Consider the following 25,461-nt stretch of genomic DNA (forward strand, 5'->3'; position numbering starts at 1 on the left):
CAGGGCTCCCCGAGTACATCCCCAGGTGACATGGGGGCTCCTCAGTCACATCCCTGGGTGGCATGGGGGTCCCTGAGCACATCCCCAGATGACACAGTGTGTCCCCAAGCCCACCCTGGGTGCAGCAGCTCCCCCAACCCAGCCGGCAGGGAGGCACGCGTGGGTCCCCCCACCCTGTCGCTCCACCCTGGCCCAGTGCAGGGTGCCACCAGGGCTGCGCCCGGTGCCCGTGTTGCCATCCCACGTCCCGCTGCTCAGCGCCACTTGGGGCTTTGGGGGAAACGCCCGCAGCCGGGGGCTGAGCCACGCTGAGCTCAGAGTCTGGCGCAGCTACCCGTTCACTCTGGCTCCTACTGATGGTACCACTGGCTCCTTGGGCCCCCCGCCGTGTGGCGCGGGCGGGGCGGGGGTGCTGGAGAAAGGCTTTTATTCGTTCATACAAGAATAGATCTTCTGCAATAAATACCCCAATAAATAACATCTCCAATAAATAAACACTCATAGACGCACCGGGACAGCGGCCCTGGGGCCCCGCCTCCAGCCCCGCCCACCATGCCCCAGAGCCCCGCCCTCCCGGGGGAGGAGGGGCTGTGAGTTGCTAGGTAACCATGGGAGAGGTGGGGCTTGGGTGACGGGGCGGAGCCTGTTGTGGGAAGGAGGCGGGGCTTGCTGCACAGGCTGGTGAGCGGGGCTTATTGCCGTCCGGGGAGGGGGTGGAGCCTATTGCTCCTGGGGCGGGGCTTGCAGTTGGATGGGGCGGGGCTTATTCCTATGCTCTGGGGGATTGGTCCTTTCAGGGGTGGGCGGGGCTTGCACCCACTCTGGAGCCCCTGGGGGTGGGGCTTATTGCTGCAGTGGAGGTGGGGGGTTGCTGCCCTCCCCAGCCCCACAGGTGTGGGGACAGTCCCGAGGCCAGGGCACACTGGTGGGGTGGGGACACCGCAGTGGCACTGGCTCCTTCCTCGAGGCACAGACGGTGGGGACACGAGGTGGCTCTGGTGGCACTTTGGGGGTCAGGACCCCCATTTCTGAAGGCACACTGGTGATGGAGGGGGGACATGGGTGGCTTTGGTGGCACTTTGGGGTCAGGACTCCTGTCCATTAAGGCACTGTGATGATGGTGGGGATGTGGGGTGGCTTTGGTGGCACTTGGGGACAGGAGCCCCATCCCTTAAGGCACAGTGTGGTGATGGTGGGGCTGTGGGGTGGCTGTGGTGACACTTTGGGGTCAGAAGCCCCATCTTTCAAGGCACACTGGTGATGGAGAGGGGTCATGGGTAGCTTTGGTGGCACTTTGGGTTGGAGGCCCCATCCCACAAGGCACAGCGAGGTGGCGGTGGGGGCATGTGGTGGCCTGTTGGGGTGAGAAGCCCCATCCCCATCCTAGCAAGGTGGGGGGGGAGGGGGCATCGGGGAGGGGGCTCAGAAGCCCCTTGCCTCCAAGCGCAGCGTGACCACGGCGGGCGGCACCTTCTTCTTGAGGCGGTTGAAGTCCTTGGCCGAGCGCCACAGCCAGGTCTGCAGCTCCTTCAGCAGCCAGAAATCATCCATCTTCTTGAGGAAGTCATTAGGGGCGACAGGGGTGCCGGGGGGCGCAGGGGGCCCGGCGGGGCCGACGGGCAGCGGGTAACCCAGGGAGGACATGACACCGGCGATGCTGAGCACCAAACCTTGTAGGCTGGAGCAGAAGTGGCCGAGGCGATGGCGCAGCTCGGCGGTGCCCGCCTGCCCGTCCAGCGCCCGCAGGTAGCAGAGCAGACGGCTGTAGGCACGGTAGTTGGCGGCGAGGCGGGCATTGTCGGTCAACCCCCGCCACAGGTCCAAGTCCACCGTGGCGCTGGGCACCCGTTCGGCGCGCGCCAGCCGCGGCGGGTTGAAGTCGGGCTCATTGAAGGGGGGACCCAGGTAGTTCAGCTGCAAGGTGGAGGCGGGGGGGGGGCTGTCAGGCATCACAGGGGTGCCACGGGGGACGCTGAGGATGGGGTCAGGGTAGGGACTGTTCCCCTCGTCCCCGGTCTCTGTGTCTCCCTGCTACATCCCAAGTTTCCATGCCCACCATGTCCCCAGTCGCCATGTCCCCCTCGTCCCAGGACTCCATGTCCCCTTGCCCATCACATCCCACTTCCCATCAGGTCCCCACTCTTCATGTCTCTCAGGTCCCAGTGCCCCCCAATGTCCCCAGTCTCCATGTCACCCCCATGCCAGGTCTCTGTGTCCCAGTGCACACCAGGTACCCCTGCTCATCATGTCCCCCTTCTCATCACGTCCCAGGTCTCCATGTCCCCTGCCTGCTATGATCCCCAGGCTCCGTGTCCCCCCATCCCAGGTCTCAGTGTCCCCCAGACATGCCCACCACATCCCCTTCCCTTTCATGTGCCCGCTCTCGATGCCCACCATGTCCCCCTGCCCACATCCCCCAGCTGGACATGCCCACCATGTCCCAGGTGTCCCTGTCTCCCACACCACCACCTCCCCCACCCTCCACATCCCTCTCCCCATCACACCCCCAGCCTCCGCATCCCCGCAGCTCCACAGCAGACCTGGAGGCACACCCATCAGTGGGGTCAAGCCCCCCCCACGCCCTGCACCCAACCCCTCGTCACGCCACGTGCCGGCACCGCTGGGGCTGAGCCGGCAGCACCGGGGTGGGGGGCACGTCAGGGCAGAGACGGGGAACCTTCGTGTGAGGCGGTGCTGCCGGCGGGCAGGGAGAGGCCGATGCCTGCACCCCTGCCTGCACCCTGGGCCGAGGGCAGGGGCCTGGGAGCCGCCCTGCCCTCCGCCGATGAGACATTTCCTTGGCCCCCGGCACGGGTGCGGATGGCTGGGAAGACCCACAGCCCCCGGGGAGGGCGGGCAGCACCGGCACCGCTGGCACCGGGCAAGAGCATGTGATGGCAAACACGTCACCTGCAACTACAGGGCGTGCTACGGCACACGCGTGTCCGGGGAGTCACGGGCAGGGAGGCTCGGCGAGGCTGCGCCTTGTGTGTGCACAGGCACATGCGTGTGCAGGCATCCATGCATGCGTAGGAGCAGTGACGCACACGCACGCATGTATGTGCGGGCACACAGATGCACACGTATGCGCGGGCACACCGAAGCACAAGCCCACGCGTAGGTGCAGGCACACAAATGCACACGCACACACGTGTGCAGGCGCACATGCACTCCAACGCACGCGTGGAGGTGCTGTCACGCGTGCGTGCAGCCACACTGACGCACGAGCACACGCGTGTGTGCAGGCGCACTGATGCACACGCACCAAGGTGTGCAGGCACCTTGTGTACGCATGCACGTACACGCAGGCGCACCGATGCACAAGCACACGTGCACGTGCAGGTGTGCACGCATGCAGGCGCTGCAATGCTCACATGTATGTGCAGGCATGCAGGTGTGCACCCACCCACGTGCACGCAGGCGCACGCCCACTCGTGTGCGCACCCTCTCCCTGCTGCTGCCCTGGCCACGCTGTGCGCAGGCAAGGGGGTCTCTGGCTGGTGGCATCAGGGCAGCCCCTCCCCACGTGGCACTGCCCCACATTGCCCACCCCACGTCCATGGATGACAGGGGGAACCCCCCACGGGGCGGGGGGGGTGTGTGCAGTGCCAGGTGGGCACAAGGACACTAGTGGGGTGTACCCATTCCGGGGAGCCCCAACGGGCCGGGGCATCGCCCAGGGGATACAGGCGTGGGGAGGATGGACAGGGCAACCCTCCTGGTGCCGTGGGGCAGGGCAGGGGGGCAGGCAGGGGTACGGTGCGGGTGAGCCCCTACTCACGTAGGTGCCGGCGAGGGTGCGGAGCTGGTGCTCCAGGTAGCGGGTCAGGTCGTAGGTCTTCTGGATGGACTGTCCGGCACCCAGCTCCTCCGTGCAGTTCAGGCGGGCAGCGCCGGCAGGTTGCAGAGCGCGGCGCACAGGAAGGTGAAGATCCCCCAAGAGTCTCCTGCGGGGACACGGCACCTCAGGGAGGGGGCACAAGGTGTGTGGGGACACACACACCCCCTCCCACCCCTGGGCCTGGGGTGACAGGGACAACCCAGCCGTGAGTGGCACCCCCGGCACCACAGGCTGCTCCGTCCTTCGGGGCGACCCGCCTGCAAGTGGGGAAACTGAGGCACGGAAAGGCTATGCATAGGGGCACCCACACCTGCAACAGCGCACCCGCCCCGGCGCAGGGCAGCTCACGCCAGGGCAGTACCGGGAGCCCGGAGCGATGGTGCCGGCACAGCCGGTGCACCGGGGACCCCTGTCTTCCCGCACTGACCCCTACAGCACCACCGAGCCCGGGCTCCCCTCCGTGCGCTCCCGCCCCCGGGCTGCAGCAACAATCCTTTATATGGTCTGGAGCGAGCGTGGCTCGCGGCGCTCCCGCCGGGACGGCACGGCCTGGTTATATTTGGGCACGGCAACTCACCCACCATCAATGCCGGAGCGGGGTGGGCATCCCGCGGAGCTGCTGGCAGCCCCTGCCCCAGCAGGGACCCCCAGCCACCCCCACCAAGGGGCCTCTGGGGAATGGGGGGGAGGGGGCCAGGGTCAGGGACCCCAAGGGGTGGCCGGGGCGTGGGGTGACCTTTGCTGAGGCTGCGGAAACCGCCGGCCGGGTCCCCCGTCATCGCCCTGACGTCAGGGCGGCCTTAGAAGCTCCAGCCTCGTTAACCGGCGGTTCTGCAAAGGTCACGGCCCGCGGCCAGGATGCTCCCAGCCAACTGGCACCCTCTCAGCACGCCGGAGCTGGGCTTCCCGGCAACGACTCCGCCAGAGGACCCACCGCCAGCACGGCTCATCACGGCTCGGCGGGGCTCCCGGCGTGGGCAGCTCCGGCGGCGGCCCCCCCCGGGGAGGCGAGACGGGTGGGAGCCCCGTGGTGCCCTCGCGCGTCACTGCTCCCCGTCATGAGCCGCCGGGAGGTTTGGAAACCCGGGAGCAGCCAAGCGCTGGTGACGCACGAGGGTCCTCGGGGACACCCCGGCTCCGGCTGTGCCAGCCCTGCCGCAGCGGGTACCCGGCTGCCCCTGCGCCTGCCAGCCCCCGTGGCAGGGAGACGCCTGACTCCCAGCTGCATGAGGGTGTGCAGCTCGCCTGTGGGTGTGCAACCACCGCTCGCGCCGGTGATACAACGCGTGGGTGCGCAACACGCCACTCACACCAGCGCTACGCCCCGTGGGCGTGCAACACATGGCTCACGCTGGTAATAACACCCTGCAGGCGTCAAACACTGTGCAGTTGTACAGTTGCATCACACAGGCACGCGAAACGCCACGCGTGCGTCCGATGGACCTCGCAGGCGTGTGACGCCGCGCTGGTGTGCAATACAGTGTGCGACACACTGCGCAGGTGAGCGACGCACCGTGCAGGTACGTGGTACACCGTATAGGTGGGCCGTACACCGTGCAGGAGTGTCATGTACCACGCAGGGTGTGTGACACACCGCGCACGTGTGGGATACACCACGCAAGCGTGTCGATGCACGCCACGTGTGACGCACTGCAAAGCCGTGCGACACACCACGCATGCACACCACGCCACGCACGTGTGCAACGCACCAGGCACGCACGACACACCGTGCGAGCGTGCGACACGCCGTGCACGCCGGTGACACAGCACACGCGCGTGACACCGCGAAGGTGCGTGACACACGGCACACGCACACCGTGGGCTTTTCTCCGCTGGCGCCTCGCCACGCAGCCGTGCCCCGCGGCGGGCACGTGCAGCCGCTTGCCCCGCGGCCAGGCCCCGGCACGCCGGTGCATCCCGGCGCGTGGAGCGTGCCGCTCTCCTGCCTTGCGTGCGTGCAAGCGTGCGTGGGACGGGCGGCGAGGGGGGGGGGGGGGGGCCCCGCCACGGTGACTCACCCACCCCTGGGTGTTTGCTTTGGCCGAGCCCCGGCACCGCTGGGCTGGCCGGACCCTCGCCCGCCACCGGCTCGAGTTTCCAGCGCGGGATTTACACCAGCCCTGGCCCTGACGCAGCCAAAGCAAACACAGCCGGGGGAGCCGGGCTGGGGGGCGCAGCAGGGCCGGGGCTGGGCAGGGAAGGGATGGGGATGGAGCCACCGGCAGCTCCCGGACAGGTGGCCGGCATGGAGGAGCACGAGGATGAGGAGGAGGGAGGAAGGGGATGGGCCGTGGTGCATGGCTGAAGGCCAGGAGGTGGCGGGATGCACGGCCGTGGCGATGGCACGACGGTCGCCATGACGCAGCGGCGGCACCGAAGTGACGGTGGCCGTGGCACAGCGGTGGCGGCGGCGCAGCGGTGATGGCGGCCATCGCACGGTGGTGGCGGTGGCCCAGCCATGCCAGGTGCCCTGCGGAGCAGCCGCTCTCCCTCGCCCACACCGGTCGCAGCATCTCGGCGCCAGGCAGAAAATGTCTGGGCACCGGCACAGACAATGGCGGCGGCGACGGCCCGGCGGGGAGGAGGGAGGCGTGGGGCCGGCACAGCTGGATCCCGGTGACGTCGGAGAGGAAGAGCCCGAGGGTTTCAAAACCGGCCCTGGAGCCCCGCCAGGATGCTCCCAGCCCACGTAAGCAGCTCACGGCGTGGCTGCCCCAGGGTCACCCGCTCGGCCCCGGGGGCAGCTGGGGAGCCGGGGCGGCCGGGGGCATGGGACTGGGCAACCCCCCAGCTCCGTCAGGCAACCCTGGGGGACCCGCGCTGCCGATGCTGAGGGGCTGGGGTGGGTGCCAGGACACACCGGTGGTGCCACAGGCATCCCTCGCACACGTGGCGGCAGGATTGCTGCTCACCCGCTTTCGGTGGGATGCGCATGGAGCCATGGGCATGCCGGTGAGACCCCTGCCCTCCTGCAAGCCACCCACCCCCCCGGCGGCGCAGGCGGCCGGCGCTGGCCAGACCTCCCGGCGAGCAGCCGAGGCGGGAGCGCAGCCACAGTGCCGGGTGAGCTGTTCCCCGGGCATGCTGTGGGCAGAGCCGCCGAGGTCAGGAGTGACCACAAGCCGCCCCAGAGCCCGTTTTCCCGAAACCCTTGTGCAAAGCGGCGCCCAGGGCGGGGGCGGCAGCCGGGAAGGGGGGACCCTCACACCGGAGCCCCCGGGCAGCGCACAGAGCTGAGCCGGCCCCCAGCACCGCGGCGGGAGCTGCCGTATCTGATGGGCCGGTGTCCAGCAGCGAGCAGAGCCCCATCCCACCCAGCGGCCCCATCCCTGGCGCTTGTGTGAGAGCCCAGCCGGGGAGGTCCCGCTGTGGCCAGGCATGAACACAGACGGTATCGAGGACAAAGTCGCCCTGCCCGTGGGCACGGCAGGGAGCAGGCAACAGGCAGCGGCCACCTTCCCGGCTAGGGCTGCCCGCGACCCCGACCGGCAGCACTTAACCCTTCCCTGCGCACCATCACGGGGCGGTTTCGCAGCCCAAGGTAGTGGCCAGCCTCTGCCCACCACCCTGTGGGTCTTGGTGATGCTCAAAGGCACAAGGGCAGACACCTCTGTTGTCCCCAGGCTGCTGGCACTTAACCCCGCTGTGACCGGGGAGGTGACGCTGTAGCATCAGGGAGGCGCCGCAGCAGCTCTGTGGAGCTGGCACTGTGGAGATGTGAGGATGTTCATGCTCGCCATGTGCCCTGCACCTGGATGTCAGGGGTCCCCGAGCACTGGTGGGAAGGACACATGCGTCCTTGCTCCCCAACAGCAGCCATGCCACTGCAGTGGAGCCCCCATCCCATCCCATCCTGCCCCATCCCATCCCATGGGATACCACCTGCCTGCTCCCAGCCCACACCTCCATCCCACCCCTCTCCTAGCTCCCCAGGAGCCACCAAAACCCATCAGCCCCTGCCTGCAGACCCTGCCTCGCCCCCGCCTGCAGCTCCTGGTGCCCACCGTGTCCCCACCGGACCCCTCGTCCCTGCACGGCTCCCAGCGAGCAAAGCTGCCGTGCCGGCTGCCTGCGGGGCTGGGGAGCGGGTGGGTGCGTGGGGGGGGGGGCACAGCCCTGCGCCCCCCCCCGCCCCAGCCGTGCCTGCACTCGCAGCGCTGAGTGTTTACATCCTGTCTCCTCCGTGTGTTTATAAATGCGGCCGCGCACGGGAGACTCCAGCGAGGCCGTAATTAGCTGGGCCTGGATTTCCCATCCGGCTCCAGCCAGCGGCACGATGGAAACACCCCCGCCGGCAAGGGGGGCGCAGGCCCCTAATCCCAACCAGACCCTGCCGTCCCGCACGCACAGCCAGCCCGGCACGGGCACAGCACCCACCGCCGCCAGCACCGGCTGGCACCCGTGAGCCACGCAAGGCACCCCGGCCGCCTTCCCACCCCTCCCGGTGCAGGTCACAGGGCCGCGCAGCCCCCCAGCACCGCCGGCTGCCCACCACCAGCCACCCTGGCACTGCTCTCGGGTGTTTCACTGGTGGGACGGCAGAGCCGAGCGCCAGAGCCAGGCTGTCCCCTCTTCAGTGGAGCGTAGGACCCTCGGTGCCAGCCCATGTGGCACTCCAGAGCCCTGCGCAGCACATCCCTCTCCATCCCCTGGCGCCTCCGGACCCCTGCCGTCGCTGGCATCTCCCACCCAGCAGCCACCACCATGCCCCAGGGACGCTGCCTGGCCATGGGTCCGTGGCTGGGGACAGCCGTGCCCTGATGCCTGAGGCAGCCCCACGGTCCCCAGCACCCTGGCCAAGCCCAGGACACCTCCGTCACCCACGGGCCATGTGCCACCCGGGGCCACGGCACTGCTGGACCAGCGGCTTGCTGCCACCCAGATGTCCCAGCTGTGCTGGGGTGAGCGCATCCCCATGTGCCTGCCGGGGTGCTGGTGCTCGGCAGGCGGGCGAGGGACCACGGGTACCCTGTGCCAGGCAGCCGGGTGCCACCCCCCCTGTGGCACAAGGGGTCAGGGGCTGCCCCGGCGGCCGGACAGGTAGGAGCGGGGCTGGGGTGGGGGGTGATTTATGGAGCTCCGTGCCACTTAGCAGGGCATAAATCTTCCCCCAGCCCGGCCCTGTAAGCAGAGCCCTCCGCATTTCCCTTCGGAGGCTGCTCGCGGGCTGCGCCTAATGCAGCCCAGATGTGCGCCGCCACCGTGCCCTCGCGCAGCCTGCTAAATAGGCTCGGGGACACCGGTGCTGCCGAGCGTCCCCGAGCCCTGCCGGGGCCGAAAGCTGGGCCGCCGATGGCCAGGGATGCCCAAAAACGGGGAGCAGGGTTGGGGTGGCTGGGATCTCGCCCCACAGCTCCTCCCGCCCTGCCGGGCTCGGCATCCCCTTCCCTGCCCATCCCGGCACCGGCTGACTGCAGGCCCCAGGTCCGGTGGTGCCACCGGCTCCCTGGTTACATCCACCAGCCCCGGCGGCAAGCGGGAAGAGGGAGAGGAAGGGGCGAGGGGAGGGCGATGGAGCCGCTCGGGATCCCGGCCTCGCTTTTCCGGTTCCCCAACGCTCGCCCCGCTTTGCCCATCCTGCGTCACGCCGGCACCGCGGGAGCTGGAGCCAAACCCAGCGCCGGCCTCGTGCTGCTCCGGCCCCGGTCCCACCGGGTGGGAGCCCGGGGAGCCTCGCGGCACCCACAGTTTGACCTTTTAAGGGTGTTTTCCAGCATTTTCCCCGTCCTTTCCAAGAGAGAAGCCCCCAATCCCAGCGTACTGCAGGGCCAGCCAGCCCCACAACCACGCCGGCTCTCCCGGGATCCCCGAAGCAGCCGCTTGGGCTGGGGGGAAACAAAACCATCCCGCAGCCGCAGCTGGAGCCCTGGGGACGGTTCCCTCTAGAGAGCGACATTTCCCTGGCACCCCAAAATCCCGCTGCCGTCTCCCAGAGGAATCTTGCCCGCTCCGGCAAAGCCGTTTTGAGGCAAGCCCCGAAATCCAGCCCCAGGCAGGAAAAATAACTCTTCCTGCCCCCCAAATCCCAGTGACTTTCATTTTCCTCCCCTCTGTCAGTCCTGGGGTTTAATTCTCCGTGCTCAGCGGCGGTTCCCTCCCTGGTAATCACAAACATGCATGGAAAAGAGGGAACGAGAGAAAGGGAAAAAAAAAAAAAAAGACCCAGAGAGGGGAAAGTCTTAAATCAATCCCAAAGCCAGACAGACGTTTTAATCACATCAAATTAAAATCAGCAGTGGCTCGGAAAGGAAAAACCATGGCAGGCAGAGCGCAGGCAGCCCCCCGCCCCGGCCCCGGCCGGCAGCACCCGGCGGCTCGGTCTTACCTGAGAGCTCCCCAGCAACATTTAGCATAGTCGGGGTGCGGGGTGGGGCTGGGGGGGGACGGAAGGCGCAGGGGTGGGGGGGGAAGGCACCGAAGAGCCCAAAGCAGGGGCTTGGCTCTTGCTCCGCGCCCCGAGCGGCTGGCCGAGCCCGCCTGCTCGCCTCTGCCCTGGCTCGCTTGCTCGCTTGCGCTCGCTCAGGGGCTGGTTTTTTTTCTTTTTTAGTTTCTTTTTTTTTTTGTTCTTTTTTTTTTTTTTTTTCCCCTTCTCCCTATTTGTTTTGGTTTGTGTTTGCTTGGGTGTTAGGTGGAAAAAAAATAAAAAAAGCTGTCCGGGTTGGGTGGATGGGTTTTTTTTTGGTTTGTTTTTTTTTTTTTTTTTGGTGTGTGAGTGTGTGCACGGTTCGCACCACGCTCCGGCTGCCTCGCTCGCCGCCTTTCCCCCTTCCACCTCCCTTGATTTGCTCTTTTGATTGGTGTCCAGGAATGCAAGAATAAAAAAAAAAAAAAAAAAAAAACTTTAAAAAAAAAAAAAACCCGGCCCCGCGAGCTCGCATACACCCTCTCCAAGCTGCTGCCTCCCTTCTTTGACTCTTTTTTTTTTTCAAAATTCAAGTGTTAAGCAGAACCAGGTTGCTTTCAAGAATGTATTTGATGCAATTGTACACAAGAGCGGGCTCCATTCATTCCCTCCCTCTCTCCCGGCCTTCTCCCCCCCACCCCACACCACCCCAAACCTCTTCCCCCCCACCCCCCCCCCCCACCCCGGCGCCAGCCCGGGGGTCCCGGACCTCTGCCCGGCGCCGGGGAGGGAAGGGAAGGGGGTCCCCGGGGTGCTGCTGGTGGGGCAGGAGGTGGGGGGACCCACCCTTTACACCCCCTTCCTTTCCTCCCCTCCCTTCCCCCCCCCCCCAAAAGCTCTGGCTCCCGCACGGCTTTTGTTAGTGGCAGCGGCGGGACCGGTGCGGGACCGGTGCGGGGTCGGTGCGGGACCGGTGAGGAGAGGGATGGGGGGTGGGGGGGGAGGATGTCTCCTACCTGCTCTCAGCTCCATGCGGGACAAGCGCGGGGCCGGGCCGGTGGCTGCGTGGTTGGGGGTTCCCGGACAGGCAGGCAGCGGTCCCGCACACCGGCCCGGGACCGCGGCTCCCATTTGCCGGTCGGAGCCTTCTCGCCTCTTTCTCCTCCCGACGTGCAGAGCCGCCGCCGCCGCCGCACGCCGAGAGCCCGGTCCCCGGGGAGGGGATGGGGGGTGCGGGGGGGGGGGGTCCGGGGAGGGGAGGGGGGGGGAAGCGGGGCGAGGTGCGGCGGAGCGGCTCCTCTCGCCGCCCCGGGGCGGGGGGGGGGGGGGGGGTTGGGGGGGGTGCCAGCCTGCCCCCCCCCCCTCCGCCCCCCCCGGAGGGGAGAGGTGGAAGCGGGGAGGGGCGGGTGGAGGGCTGGGAGGGAGCAGAGCCGGGCGGGCAGCGAGGGACGGCCGGTGCGAGGCGGGTGGCGGGACAGACAGACAGACAGACATGCAGGCTGGCTTCGTTTCTCCTCCGGCACGGCCAGCCCCCTCCCCTTATACCGCTCGGTTGGCAAAGAGAGGGGGTCCCGCGGGGTCCCGGACCCCCCCCCCCCCAACTCCCCCCGACACACACACACCGGCCCCGGTTCGGCTCCGGGAGGGGAGCGCGGGGACCCGCAGCGCCGCCGCCCCGCCGGGACGGCCCCGGGTGGCGGCAGGTGAGCGGCGGGGACACGGGGGGACACGGGTGGGGACACGAGGGGGAGCACGGAGGAGTGGTGGCCCATCGGGTCCCGGTGGGCTCCGGGTCCCAGTGGCAGCAGAACCGGAACCCACTCGGAACGGTGGCACCGGCTGCCGTGGCTCTGGTCCCACGGGCTGCCCCCGAGGTCCTGCCACCCGCACCCCCTGCCCGCCACGGCCACGCGGGGATGGGGAGGGAGCCCGGTCCCGCACACGGACCCCCACCACACCTCCCTCCCACGGGGTGCGGGAGCCAGAGGCCACTTCCTTCCCAATTAACCTCCCCCGTTAGGACAAACCCCGACCCGGCACCCGTGGGGACCTCGGCAATGACTGTGGCCTCACACCCCACCCGTGGTGAGTGGGGCAGGTACCCGCGGCGAGGGCAGACCCCCCCCTCAAGGGCCAAGCGGGGTGTAAAACCCCTGCTGAGCCCCAAAATCCATCGCCATAAGGGGAGAGTGTGTGTGTGTGTGTGATCCAGCCCCCCCCCCATCCCTTCCTCTCACGACCCACATCCCCGAGTGGGTGCTGCGGCAGAGGCGAGCGGTGTTATCCCCACCGCAGGGGCTCTCTCGGAGGCGAGGGGAGCGTCCTTGCCTGTGCTGGCTCCCCCCGAATAATAATAAAAAAAAAACCTTTGTTTAAAACAAAGGCGCTGGCCGGCCGGCGCAGCTCGGGAAGGGCCGGGAGGTAAAAGGCGGATTCGTTTCGACTCCAGCCCCGGGCCCTGGTCAGGTCTAAGCCCTCCCGGTTCCTTCGCTGGCAGCAATCGCGTCCTCCTGGCTTCCTCCGAGGCACCGAGCAGCGGGGTGCCTGCTCGGAGCACGTCAAGACCAGCCTTTCCCCAAATCCAGGGGGACCCTCCGTGCCGAACCCATCCAGCCCCAGGTTCAGGGACCCCCCGTACTGGTAAAACACGCACCGACACAGGCGCTGCGGCGATGCCAGGATGATTTATTGGTTTGCAGCCGCAGATTTGGTGTTAAATCCGTGAGGAAGCACCCAACGCATGTGCTCTGGGGTGGTGGCGGCAGCTCTGGGTGCCCCGGTTAAGAAGGGGGTGGGGGGCGTCTCCGTGTGCCGCACCAGCCCCGGCGATGCCGCCGCTCGCTCGCTGCGGGGAAGGCGATGTGGTGAGCCCTGCAGAGCGGTGACGAGCCACGGAGACGAAAAGGCTCCCCAGCATTCGCTCGAGGGGGTGCTGCAGCCGCCGAGGGTGAGGTGGGGGCTGCGGGGGTGTCGGGACGGAGCTGCCCCAACTTTTGTGCCGGGAGAACCAGCGAGAGCGGCTCAGCGGAGGGAAGGTGCCTCGGCCCGGTTCCCCGGCAGCGTGCCGGAGCTGGGGGCGGGCGGGGGGGTCCCCACCTCCAACTCCTGCCCGCACGGCGTGGGGCCAGCCTCTCCACTCGGCTCCCCCAGCCGCGGTGCAGGGTATCTGGTTTCCCCCCTCGAGCAAACAGCCCCCGCCAGCAGCGTGGAGCAGTTGGGAAAAGCCGCCTTCACGTCCCTGGGGGGCTGGAGAGTGGCCGGGGCTGCGGGAGCGGCTGCCAGCCCCGGTGAGGCAGCGGGGGGGGGGGGGGGGGGGTGTGGGCCGTGAAGTCCTGCCTGCCCGGGCGGCAGTGGGGCTGCCTGTTGCTGCCCTGTCCCCTCCCCAAAAAGCAGCCCCGAGATCGGTTGTGGTGAGTTTTCCAGCTCCATGGCTGCATGGCTCACGCTGGGCCAACACCTGAGAGAGAAGAGGGAGAGGGGAGGAGGGTAACGCGGCCAGCGGACGTGGCACGAGCCCCCTGACCCAGCAGCGCCGTGGCAGCCCCCTCAGAGCCAACAGCCCAGTGGTGAGCACAAGACCCCCCTCAACGCAGCTGGTGCCTTCCTCCCCAGCCCTCTCTCCTCTGCCGGAGCACCCCGTGCCAGGCGGTGGTGCTGAGATGGAGCCCCTGCCCCGGGACAGAGCGGGGCACAAGGCACAGGCAGGTCAAACCGCTGGAGAGCCACAGCCATCCATCCATCCTCCTCCTCCGCAGGTCCTGCCCACTCGCCCAGCTGGCAACGGCCCCGCGTGGGTGAGGCCGTGCCCCCACCGGCCCTCGGGGACCACGTCACCGGTGGCAGCGCCGTTGGGCGGCTGACCTCACCTTCATCCCAGCCCGGGCGGCGTGGGTCCCTCCGCCGGCGCCACCGCCGGCCCTGCCACCCACCACTGACCTTTGCGGCCGGCAGCTCGCCACCCGCCCGTCACACAGCTGCGCCACGGCCCCCTGCCCGCCCGCCCACCCGCGGCCCCTTGTGCTCCCACCTGGCCCCTCTGCGGCCCCCAGCTCCACATCCAGCACCGTCCACGACATCCCAGGGCCACACTGGAGCCCTGGGCCCCTGGCAGAGGGAGGAGAGGGAGAAGAGTGGGGTGCTGATTGCCCCGAGTGCCGGGGTGGACTCAGAAAGCCCCACACCGGGGAGGGTTTTAGCCCCCAGAACGCCTGCAGCCCCTCTGAGGTGCGGGCCAGGGCAGGCAGGGCACCGTCCCAGCTCCTTGGGGCACCCCTGGGGCGCAGCCAGGGGATGCGTCAGGGCACGGAGCAGACATTGGGCCTGGCGGTGGCAGGCGCCTGTCCCCTCCTGCCGGGCAGGGAACAGGAGCCCAGCTGTGTCCGTCTGTCTCCCCCGCGCCGCTGGCTGGGCGAGGGCACTGCGCCATGTGCTCGGGACGCTGTGCCGGGGAGGAAACCGCCACTCACAGGGGAACGGGCAGCCGCCAGCGCTGGGAGACAGCCCCAAACCCACCGGGTGGGAGGGGGCACCTGGGGATGGCAGGGAAGGTGACAGGGATCCATCCCTGATGCCGAGGGTGTGCTGGGAGAGGCAGAGCAGGGGTGGGCTGAGCCTGGGGGTGCCAGAGCCCCCCAAGGCCTGCCAGGCTCCTGCCCCCGGCCCGTATCCAGCCTGGTCCCCAGTGCCTCATCAGTGCGGCCAGGGGAAGAGGGAGGGGTGCGCGTGGCCTTGGCCACCGCGGAGGTGTGTGTGTCACGACCGCAGCCAGCTGCGTCCTATCCGCAGCCCCATAAAACGCCGAGCCCCGAGGCCAGAGCCCCTCCTGGGGACGCCGGCTCCAGAGGAGCCCGGCTGCTGTTCAAGAGCTGGAACGGACGCTCACACACAATCCTGTCCTCCTCCTCCTCCTCCTGGGAGGAAGAGGCCGGTAGCCAGTGCTCACCCCAGGGGCGGAGGGAGCCAGATCCAGTCAACCCCGGGGGGCCAGACCCCGAGCCCAGGCCAAGGCAGGCCTGGGAGTCCCCCGAGCCCCCCGCCCGCAGTCCGAGCCCAGCCACACACACGTGCCTTGGCCACGGAGCAGCCCCGCAAAAGGTCGAAAGTTTGCGTACCTGGAGAGGCTGCGCTGCCAAGGGGCAGCGCTGGGGCCAAAATCCTGCAGGCAGGGCATATGGAGAGGCAACAAGCGCCAGCAGCACACCTGAGACAGGAAAGAGGAGGAGGAGGAGAGACCATGGCTGCGTGCTGGAGGGCGGCAGCCATGGGGAAGGGGCTCTGTGCCCCCCTGCCCCGCCTCTCCCCTCGGGTGCCAGCCCGACGCTGCAGGCTGCGGGCCGGGGCCCCTCTGCTTGGGCTCGGCGGCCACCAAACCCAGGAGGAGCCGCTGATCCTGCTGCGGGCGGGAGCCGGCTGAAGGACCCTGCTGCGAGCGCTGAGTCAAGTTCCTCGCAGCCAGATCCCCCCCGGCCTCCCTTGAGGCCTCCCCAACCTGAGAACCAGCCGCCTGCGGGAGGAAAGCGATTTGCTGAGCTTGCCCAGCCTCCCCGGCGGGATCTCTTACCCTCTTTACCGCTTTCGTACCCTCGCCCGGCTCAGGCACGGCGCCGGCCTTCCAGGTACGAGCCTCCCGCTTTCCACCTTGCACAACCGGCGGCATTTGCGGGATGGAGAAACTGTTAACCGCTGCCAACCGGGTACAGCGTCCCCATGAGCCCCCAGTCACCTCCCAGGGGAGGCAGAGGCCCGCGGCTACAGGGCTGGGATCCCCCCTGGGGCCGGGATCCCGGGAGGCCCTGGAACAAGGGCGGTTCCACCGGCTGCTGCAGGCCCTGGCATGGGCGCCTGCCTGGCTCCGATGGGGGCTGTGGCCCCTTCCCAGGCCCAGGGGTGGGCACCGGGGGAGCACCGTGGGGCTGGTGGCAGCAGCTTGACGGAGAAGGGGGAGAGGGCGGCTGGGGGCCTGGCTGGTTGCACCCGCGGGGCACGGGGGGATCAGGCCAGGGGCCTGCGTGGTGCAGGATGGGACTCCCGGGGGCAGCACAGGGCAGCCTGGGGACCCTCCAAGACAGGGGTGAGGCCTGACTAGGCCACAGGCAGGGGGTGGGCAACGGGGGGGAGCCCAGGGGAGGACCCGGGGGCCGGCGGGTGGCCGCAGGGCCCGGGGAAGGGAGGCCAGGTCGGGAACGGGACCGGGGAATGGGAACCGTGCGCTGCGGCGCACAGCCGCCGCTTGCCGTCGAGGCCCCATTGGCTAAACGGCACGTCACTCCAATCACCGGCGCCTTGCCGCCCAATAGGAAGCGGCGAAGGGGCGGGGGAGGGCGGGTCTTCCCGAGCGCCTCCGCCGCCACCGCCGGGCAACCGGAGCGCGGGGAGGGGCCGCCCCCCGGTCACGTGAGGCGAAGCCCGGCGCGTGAACGCCGTCAGACGGCAGCGCTGACCAATCGGCGGGCGGGGGAGGCGGGACGGCGTTGAGCTCCCGCCCAATGGGAAGGCGGCGAGGCGAGGGCGGTGCGGAAGCCGGGAAAAGGTGCTGGCGCGGCGCGGCGGTGAAGCGGGCGGAAGCACTGGCGGCTGCGGGGGAGGGGGCGGGCGAGACCACTCCGGGGGGCCGCTGGGGGGGGGGGGCGGCCCCGCCGAGGCGCTCCGCAGGGCTAGAAGGGAGGCCGCCGCTGGGCGTAACCACCTGGTGGGGCGTGGTCTCGGGGGGGTTCTCTGAGTACGGGGGCGTGGCTTCGGGAGGGGGCGTGGCCCCGGGTAAACAGGCGCGAAGCCTCCACGTGGTCGCCCAGTCCCGGTTCCCGCGTCATGAAGTGCGTCGTCACTGGGGGCAACGTCAAAGGTGAGCGGAGCCGGGGGGGGGTGTGTGTGTGTGTGCGGGGGGGTGGGGGGGCACGGGGGTGCCCTGCCTCACCCCGTCCCCCACTCCTCACCCCCCCAGTCCTTGGCCGAGTCGTGCACGCCCTGTCCCGCATCGGGGACGAGCTCTACCTGGAGCCCACCGAGAGCGGGGTACGGGGCACTGGGGCTGGGGGGGGCGCTGGCAGCTGGGGGGGCACTGAGCCCCCCCTCCAACCCCACTTTGGGGAGGGCAGGCGGTGCCAGCACACTCTGTGTCTGTGTGTCGTCCCCCCGCCAGCTCTCCCTGCGCACCGTCAACTCCTCCCGCTCCGCCTTCGCCTCCTTCCTCTTCGCGCCCCTCTTCTTCCAGCTGTACGAGGCGGGCGGCGCCCCGCCTGACAGACAGCTCTTCCGATGCAAAGTCCACATGAAGGTGCAGCACCCGCCGCCGCCACCCTGTCCCCGCACCCCCAAAGCTCCCCGGTGCTCCGGGGGGGCCGGGCAGGGTGACCGTCACTGTATCCGTCCCATACCCACAGACCTTCCTGGGCATCTTCCGCTCGTTGCCTTCGTTGGACAAGACGGTGTGGAAATGTCTCATCCTGCTCAAACCCCGGGCCAGCCGCTTGGTCGTGCAGCTCCACTGCAAGTACGGTGAGTGCCCACGGGGGGACGGGGTGGGATGGGGGCACGTGGTGGAGTGGGGGGACACGCTGGCACTGCTGTCCTGCCCAGTCTGAGGCAGCGCCCTCCCCGCCAGGCGTCACCAAGACCCACAATCTGGCCTTCCACGAATGCGAGCAGCTACAGGCCGTCTTCGACACCCGGCGCTGCGCCAGCAGCCTCTGCGCCCCGGCACGGTGAGACGGGGTGGGGGGACACGACACACAGATGGGTCTGTGGGTAGGGGTTGGGGTGACAGAGGGGACATGGGTGGCGCCGGGGTGGGCAGGGAGCTGCAGAGGGGGGATAAGGGCGGGTGGAAGAAGGGAGCCTGGCTGGCTCTGCGGGACCTGGGTGGGGGGGGTTGGGGTGCTCAGCCCCTGGTGTGCCCCCTCCAATTCCATGTGCCCACAGGGTGCTGGCGGAGGCCGTGGTCCACTTCCCCCCGACGCTGGCTGAGGTGACGCTGGAGGCTGGCCCCGGGGGCAAGATCAGCCTCCGGAGCTACGTGGACGATGAGACAGGTGAACGTAGCAGGCGTGGGGTACCCCTTTCCTGGCCTCGGGGTGCCGGCACAGCCCCCTGACCCACCTCCTCCTTGCCCTCAGAGCTGAGGAAGACAATGGTTACGGAGCTGTGGTTGGCTGAGGATGAGTTCCAGACAGTGGCCGTGACCCCGGGCTCCCACATCACCTTCTGCCTCAAGGAGTTTCGGGTGAGTCCCTGCCCAGCCCCCTGCCACTGCCCCAGGTCACCCCTCAGCCCCCCCTCATCCTCCTCCTCTTCATCCCCAGGGACTTCTGACCTTTGCTGAAGCCTCCAACCTGCCCCTCACCATCCACTACGACGTGCCTGGCAGGTAGGAGTGGGTGCCCTGGCCAGCCCTGCCACCAGCTGCTGGCCCTGCTGCCAGCTGCTCCCCCTCAGCCCCTCTGTGCCCCCAGGCCGGTGGTCTTCACCCTGGACGACACCGTGCTGGAGGCTCACCTGGTGCTGGCCACCCTCTTGGACCCCGAAAGCAGCTTGCAGCCCCCCCCGACCAACGGGTAAGCAGTGCCCGTGTCAGCCCCAGGGTGGGTGCAGTCCCAGCTGCCTCTAGCTGCCATCAGTAGGGACCAGAGTGAACAGGTGAACAGTCGCCACTCATTCGCTCACTTCCCAACAGTGTGTCCCACCTGCCCGTCCCATCAGATGACTTTGGTGATGACCTTGAATCCTACATGATTGCTATGGAAACCAGTGCCTACGAGGAGGGCTCAGGGGTGCCCCCCAGCCCCACCTTCCCCCTGTGTACCCCACGTCCAGCTGAAAGCAACCCTGAGGAAGAGGAGGAGGAAGAGGAGGAGGAAGAGGAGGAGGAAGGAGCTGTGCCAGGGACACCACCTCACAAGAAGGTCTGGGATGGGCACAGGCATTCCTGGGGGTGGGGGGAGAGGCACAGCCCCCTCCTGACCTCCACCTCTCCCCCCTCCCCCCAGTTTCGCTCCCTGTTTTTTGGCTCAGTGCTGACGCCAGGCGGGCCCAGCCCGGCCCCCACCCAGGAGGTCCTGGCAGAGGACAGCGATGGTGAATACTGAGAGCCCTGAGGGCATGGAGCTGCCGGCACCCCACCGCTGCGTGACACCGGCCCCCCCAACATCCAGCCACCAGGACGAGCACCACCCCAATCCAGCATCACCCCCAAACACAGGCACCCCCCATGACCCATTACAAGTTTATTCCCCCAAAAAAAACCCTCCTGCTCCCCCCACCCTCCACTGCCATCCCAGGGCTGGGCTCTGGGCTCCCCCCCGCCTCGCCCCAGCGGTCCCTGCCCTGGCGGGGTGGCGGCTGTATTTTGGTTCAGTGGAGCGTGGCGGGGGGGGGGCAGGATCTTACAAATAAAAAACAAGTCGAAAGAAAAGCGACCTGATGTTGAGGGCGGGGGGCTGGGCCCCAGCCGGGGGCAGGTGGGGGGCAGGGGTGGCTCGTGGCTCATTTCTTGGCTTTGGCAGAGTTGCGGGGAGGGGTGACGGGGCGTCCTGCGGGGTTCAGCCCGCTGAACTGCCCGTATTTGCCCTTGTTCTTGTCGGCCGGCTTCAAAATCTGGCGGGTGGAGGGGGGAAAGGGGTGAGTTGGGGGTCTGCACGCTGTGCCCCCCCTCCCCACTCCCCTCGAGAACAAAGGCTCCCGCCAATTCCCTGTGCATCAGGGCCCCCCCTCTGTTCTCCCTGCTGGCCCCCCCAAGCCCTGCATTCACCACCCCCCACTCCCTGCAGGAATCAGGGCCCTCCTGCAGACCCTGCCCCCCCACCTGCCCGTGGGTGCCACAGGCCTACTCCCCCACCCAAGTGGCAGTGCCCCCCCACCCACCTGAAATGAACACATCAGTGTTTCGTCCACGCTCATCATGGCGCCCGCGTTGTCAAACTCCCCGCAGTAGTTGGGCGCCGAGAAGAGGGTGACGAGCTGGCGCTTGGCGAAGAACTCGTAGCCGTCCTCCACCACCTGCGCGGGCATCGGAGCCACCGCTGAGCAGGGGAATGCCCACCCCCCCCACCATAGTCCTGACAATCCCCCCACAACATCCCCCAAGGTCAAACATCCCCCTCTGGGGGTAAACACCTCCCCAGGACCCTCACCTGTGTGGACTCAGGCAGCCCCAAGAGCAAATACTTCCCTCAAGCGGCAAATATTAGGGGTAGAAACACCTGCCACTGTACCCAACACCCACTGGAGACCCAAATCTCATCCCCCAGGGGTGCACCCACCCGCCCCCAGCAGTCGGGTGCCTGGAGGTACCTGGTGCGCCCGGCAGATGAGGTCCAGGTCGTGCTTGTGCAGGAACTTCGCCACAACCTCCGCCCCAAAGGTGAAGGAGACACCACGGTCGTTCTCACCCCAGCCCTGCACATCCTTGTCGGGGTCAGACCAGAGGAGGTCGCAGAGCAGGCCTTGATCCGGCACGTCCGTGGGGCGCATGATCCGCCGAATCTGCTCCATTGACTGCAGGTCAGGAGACAACCCTGCGGGGAGAGGGGGGCAGCGTCAGGCCCTGCCCCTTCAGCAACAGCCCCCATCCCCCTGGGGCACCCCCAAAACACAGAACTCCTGTCCCCCTCTCCAGCCCCAAAGCCCCAGGCAGGGCCATGCCCACCTCCGTGGCAGCAGAAGATCTTCTCATCCACGATAGCGGCGATGGGCAAACAGTTGAAGCAGTCGGTGAATGTCTTCCAAAGCTTGATGTTGTATCGCCGTTTGCCTGCGAGGCAGTGGGTGTGGGTGCCTAGCACTGCCCCTCTGGGATATGGGGGCACATGGGGCTCCCCACGAGTCCCCATGTGGGCTCGCACCCCCTGGGTGAAGCACGCAGAGCCACCCAGGGGCCCACCCGCCCCAGCAGAGCTCTGGCTGCATGGGGCTCACGCCATGGGCTGGCACTGTGTCGCTCAGGGGATGTCCTCAGGGCACACAGGGGTATGGGGCAGGCGTGGGACACTCAGTTCTGGGAGCACTGGGGTGGTACAGGTTGATTGTGGGCACAGGGATGGCATGGGGGTGGCAGGGGGACATGGGGGTGGCAGGGGGACTCCCCTTGGCCACCACAGCTGTAGATGGGGTCAGTGCAGGACAGCACGGGGACAACACTGGATACGGGGTGCACGGGGGTGGCAGAGGGGTTGTGGGGGGACACAGCCCCAGCACTCACACTCATCATAGAAGCCATAGATGCGGTTGATGCTGGCACACTCGTGGTTGCCGCGCAGCAGGAAGAAGTTCTCGGGGTACTTGATCTTGTAAGCAAGCAGCAGGCAGATAGTCTCCAGTGACTGCTTGCCCCGGTCCACGTAGTCACCCAGGAACAGGTAGTTGCTCTCCGGAGGGAAGCCCCCGTACTCAAAGAGCCGCAGCAGGTCGTAGTACTGCCCGTGGATGTCACCTGGAGGAGGGGGGCAGGGTGCACATGGGACCCCAGCTCCCCGCAGCCCACCACCACCACCATGCAGCAGTTCCCAGTGCTGCCCATCCACGTCCCCAGGGAAGCACAGGGCTGTGCTGGGCCCAGCTGCACCCTGCGCCTGTCCCAGGGTGCCCAGCCAGTGCAGCACCCGGCCAACCCTCACCGCAGATCTTGAGGGGTGCCTCCAGCTCCAGAAGGATGGGCTGGCTGAGGAAGATCTCTCGCGACTTGAGGCAAAGCCCCCGGATCTCGTTCTCCGTCAGCTGCACGTTCTTCCCCGGCCGCGATCCTTGGACTGGCCCCACGGGAGAGAGGGTCGTCAGGGACCCCCCAGCACCCCATGTGCACCCCACCTGCTGGCACTGAGGGACAGGCATCGGGGCCGCGACACACCCCATACCCACAGACTGGCAGGAGTGATGGGGATGAGGGATTTCTGTGGGGGGGAAGGTGTCCCCCAGGACGGGTGGGCACAGATCACCCCCCACGCCAGGGGACCCCCTTCCTGCCAGAGCTGGGGTTTGTGGCAGGGTCCCCCCATCCATGAGGCCCCAAACCCTGCCCCAGTGCCTGCCAACCTGACACCAACACATCCCACACCCCCTAACACAGCCCCTCCCTGGCCTATCGAAAATCCGTCAGCCCCCTTGCCAGCCCCCCACCCCTATGAACCCCCAAACCCCACAGCCCCTCAAAACCCAGCCCCCAAACTTCCCTGCTGCCTCCCAGTCCGATATCCAGACCTCATCCCCTCCACAACCCCCCAATATCCAGCCCCCCAACACCCAGACCCAAGACCCCCACCCCTCCCTGCCCCCAGCTCCCCCTGCCTTGCCCCTCCCACACTCTCAGCCCCCCCCAACCCCAAAGGCTCAGCTCTGGGACTCCCCCTCCCCGGGAACACAAGCCCGTACCCCTCGGGGAGACATTGCTCAGCCCCCCAAACTACCCCCAACCCCCCCATCCCGGGACCCCCCACCCCACCCTCGGGGGTTCAGGCAGTGCCGCGGCCTAACGGCGGGGGAAGGCCCAGGCCTGTCCGGTGGAGGCCCCGGCCCGCCTGGGGTGACCGGCTGTGGGGGGACCGGGGTTGATAGGGGTGCCAGGGGCGGTGGGTGCCGAGGAGAGGGGGGTCCCCTCACCCTCCAGGAGGCGGCTGATGATGGAGTCGAGGTTGAGCTTCTCGGTGTCCGCCATGGCCGCCGGACGCTCCCGCCCCGCCTCCCCCGCCGGCCGCTCCCGCGGGGCCGGGCGCGCAGCGCCCCCTGCCGGCCCGGAGGAATCAGCGCGGAAAAAGGGGGGGGTGTCCCTCCCCGTGGGGGCACCGGGGCAGCGGGACACTCCGCCCCTGGGCACCCCGGCCCCAATCCCGCCATTGTGGGCACAGGGACACTCCATCCCCGGCGTGGGTACACTGCAGGCACCCACGTCGGTGGCGCAGAGGCGTGGGGACACCTGTGGCACGGAGACACCCGTGGTGGGGGACACGGGGGATCCCCCTCCGGTAGGCGCATCCCGGTCCTCGGGCACAGGGACAGCCTGGGGACAGGGTCGGGATGAATGGGGGGGCAGCACAGTGTCGCAGGGACTGGGGTGTGACGGGGTGAGGGGGACACGGGGGACATGGGGGGACGTGGGGACTGGCAGAGCCATGGAGTTGCTCACCCCCACGGGGTGGGCACAGACCCCACTGCCCCCCCATCCCCCCCTCCGCCTTGTGCCCGCTCCGGGACCATGGGGCCACCGTTGTGAGCAGCACCGGGTGGTTGCTGGGAGGCTGTTGCCATCCCGGTGTCCCCAGGGGCACCCCGAAGCCAGAGCTCCCGTGGGGAGCCTGGGCATGGCTTCGGTGGGACTCTGGGGCCGCAGGCATCATGCCTGTGCCCCTGCCTGCCACCCTGTCTGTGCCCCTGCCTGCACCCCTGCCTGCACCCCTGCCTGCGCCCCTACTTGCGCCCATGCCCACAGCAGTCATTAATCAGTGGAGGGGGACAGACTGGCACTGCCACTACCCACGCTGGGCCATGCCATGCCACATGTGCTGTGCTGTGCCACGCCGTGCTGCACAGGCCATGCGTGCCGTGTGCTGTGCCGAGCCATGCCCTGCCGTGCCACGCCACTCCCTCCAACATGTACTGCATGCGGTGCCCTGAGGTGCCATTCCCTGTGCGCCGTGCCGTGCCACGCCATGCCATGCCATGCCATGCTATGCCATGCCATCCCCTGTGCCATCTCCCCCATGCCATGCCATGCCATGCCATGCCATTCCCTGTGCAATGCCATACCATGCCATGCCATGCATGCCACCTGCCCTGTGCCACGCCATGCCATGCTATGCCATGCCATGCGTGCCATCTCCCCCATGCCATTCCATGCCGTGCCATGCCATTCCTCCCGTGCCGTGCCGTGCCGTGCGGTCGGGAATAGCTCCCCGGGGGGTGGGGCCGCCGCCTGGCCCCAGCCCTGACATTTCTGCTCCGCGGTGTCAGTTTTACAGCCGGCCCCGGGTGACCCCGCCGGGCTGTCCCTGTCCCCGTCCCCGTCCCCGTCCCCGTCCCCGTCCCGTCCCCGTCCCCGTCCCGTCCTCTGTTCCCGCGGTGGAACCCCGGCCCCGCCGCCCCCTTGACCCGCCACCCCCGTACCCCCACCCCGAGACTCCGCACCCCGAGTTCCCCACCGGCCCCTCCGGTTTCCCCCCCTTCCCGGGGCCGCCCCGCCTCCCCCGCCCGCCCCCCCCCCCCCGGGGCCGCCCCGCCCGGGCAGGAGGCGCCGCCGGGACAGGAGCTGGCAGAGCCGCTGCGCGGGGTGCGACAGCACCGGACAGACCGACCGCCGCCTCCACCGCCACCGCCGGTGGGTGCTGCCGCGAGGGGGAGTGGGGGGGCCAGGGGGTGCGTGGGTGGGGGTGCTTTTGGGGGGGGAGGGGGATGCGTGTGCACGCACCGGGGGGTGCTGGTGCGGGGGGCGTGGGTGCGTGTGCGGGAGGGGTCCGGGTCAGGGGGTGCGTGTGCACACGCGTGTGTGGGTACTGGGACTGTTTGCGCACGCGTGTGCATGTGTAAATGCATGTCTGCATGTCTGCGTGTCTGTGTGCTTGTCTATGTGCTTGTGCACATATGTGCACATGTGCACGCCTGCAGGTGTGCATGTGTGTGCATGTGTGTGCATGTGTGTGCATGTGTGTGCATGTGCGTGGGTGCATGTCTGAGTGCATGCATGTGTATGTGCACACGTGCACATTTGTGTCTGGGTGCACGTGTGCGGGCATGTGCCTGCGTGTGATGTTTGCACATACGTGTCCGCACGCCTGCATGTCTCCGCATGTGCATGTGTACGTGTGCGTGCATGTGTGTGTGCATCTGTGCTGTGTGCACGTGTGCACGCATATGTGTGTGCATGCGCGCGTGTGTGTGCGTGCAGCGTGGCTGTGCAGGGCTGCGGGCGCTGTGCGCCCCATGGCCGTGGGGTGGTTGTGGCCGTGGGGTGTGTGCCGGTGTGGGCGTGTGGGCAGCGGCTGTGCCAGGTGTAGCCGGGTGGCTCTGGGTGGCAGGGCGTGGGTGGCAGGGCGTGGGTGGCAGGGCGTGGGGGCTCTGCGGCGTGGTGGCCATGCTGGTGGCTCTGTGCCTGCTGGTGACAGTGACAGTGACGCCGTGGGCAGCTGGACCTAAGCCGGGGGACGTGCGGCCTGGCAGCTCTGCATGCTGGGGAGAGGGGGGACGGGGGGGCTGTGTCCAGCCCTGCCAGCTCAGGGACAGGGACAGGGGGACGGGGACACCCCCCCACACTGAGCCACCACCCCAGGTCCCACTGCGGCACCGTGTCCCCGAGGCCTCC

General features: G+C 68.3%; 3 protein-coding genes across 6 annotated transcripts; 1 reads left to right on the top strand and 2 right to left on the bottom strand.

Annotated features, from left to right (window-relative positions):
* Positions 1-364: 364 nt before the first annotated feature.
* On the bottom strand, positions 365-10,886 carry CLCF1 (cardiotrophin like cytokine factor 1). Its single transcript, XM_075095197.1, is given in 4 exon segments — positions 365-1,914; positions 3,782-3,885; positions 3,888-3,947; positions 10,167-10,886. Coding segments are annotated over 4 exon segments (684 nt in total). The 5' UTR covers positions 10,195-10,886; the 3' UTR covers positions 365-1,422.
* RAD9A (RAD9 checkpoint clamp component A) lies at positions 1,496-19,590 on the top strand. Of its 4 annotated transcripts, none has more exons than XM_075095155.1 (11): positions 1,496-1,505; positions 17,138-17,195; positions 17,323-17,457; positions 17,564-17,678; positions 17,785-17,884; positions 18,102-18,211; positions 18,296-18,402; positions 18,482-18,546; positions 18,632-18,733; positions 18,853-19,081; positions 19,166-19,590. In XM_075095155.1, exons 3-11 carry the CDS (start codon positions 17,452-17,454, stop codon positions 19,262-19,264), a joined length of 933 nt encoding a protein of 310 aa, XP_074951256.1. In that variant the 5' UTR covers positions 1,496-1,505; positions 17,138-17,195; positions 17,323-17,451; the 3' UTR covers positions 19,265-19,590. The 4 variants fall into 4 exon arrangements, with proteins under 4 accessions (XP_074951256.1, XP_074951255.1, XP_074951253.1 ...); XM_075095153.1 differs by lacking the exon at positions 1,496-1,505 and adding an exon at positions 16,832-17,025 and having other exon boundaries at positions 17,125-17,195; XM_075095154.1 differs by lacking the exons at positions 1,496-1,505; positions 17,138-17,195 and adding an exon at positions 16,641-16,713.
* Positions 19,388-22,891, bottom strand: PPP1CA (protein phosphatase 1 catalytic subunit alpha). The gene is made up of 7 exons (XM_075095180.1): positions 22,770-22,891; positions 21,791-21,922; positions 21,376-21,606; positions 20,824-20,928; positions 20,469-20,692; positions 20,040-20,174; positions 19,388-19,772 (listed from the first exon to the last, which is right to left on the bottom strand). The coding sequence occupies exons 1-7, from the start codon at positions 22,822-22,824 to the stop codon at positions 19,662-19,664; spliced, it is 993 nt and encodes a 330-aa protein (XP_074951281.1). The 5' UTR covers positions 22,825-22,891; the 3' UTR covers positions 19,388-19,661.
* Positions 22,892-25,461: the final 2,570 nt, after the last annotated feature.

The sequence above is a fragment of the Phalacrocorax aristotelis genome, chromosome 5 (genome assembly GCF_949628215.1).
Source record: "Phalacrocorax aristotelis chromosome 5, bGulAri2.1, whole genome shotgun sequence".
Taxonomy (NCBI): Eukaryota; Metazoa; Chordata; class Aves; order Suliformes; family Phalacrocoracidae; genus Phalacrocorax; species Phalacrocorax aristotelis.

Coding starts and splice junctions, on each gene's coding strand:
- RAD9A (XM_075095152.1), top strand. CDS start 16,992: ATGAAGTGCGTCGTCACTGGGGGCAACGTCAAAG. Junction 17,196..17,322: donor TGGAGCCCACCGAGAGCGGG/GTACGGGGCACT, acceptor TCCCCCCGCCAG/CTCTCCCTGCGCACCGTCAA. Junction 17,458..17,563: donor GATGCAAAGTCCACATGAAG/GTGCAGCACCCG, acceptor CCATACCCACAG/ACCTTCCTGGGCATCTTCCG.
- PPP1CA (XM_075095180.1), bottom strand. CDS start 22,824: ATGGCGGACACCGAGAAGCTCAACCTCGACTCCATCATCAGCCGCCTC. Junction 20,693..20,823: donor GATCTTCTGCTGCCACGGAG/GTGGGCATGGCC, acceptor CTCTCCCCGCAG/GGTTGTCTCCTGACCTGCAG. Junction 19,773..20,039: donor CACTGATGTGTTCATTTCAG/GTGGGTGGGGGG, acceptor TCCACCCGCCAG/ATTTTGAAGCCGGCCGACAA.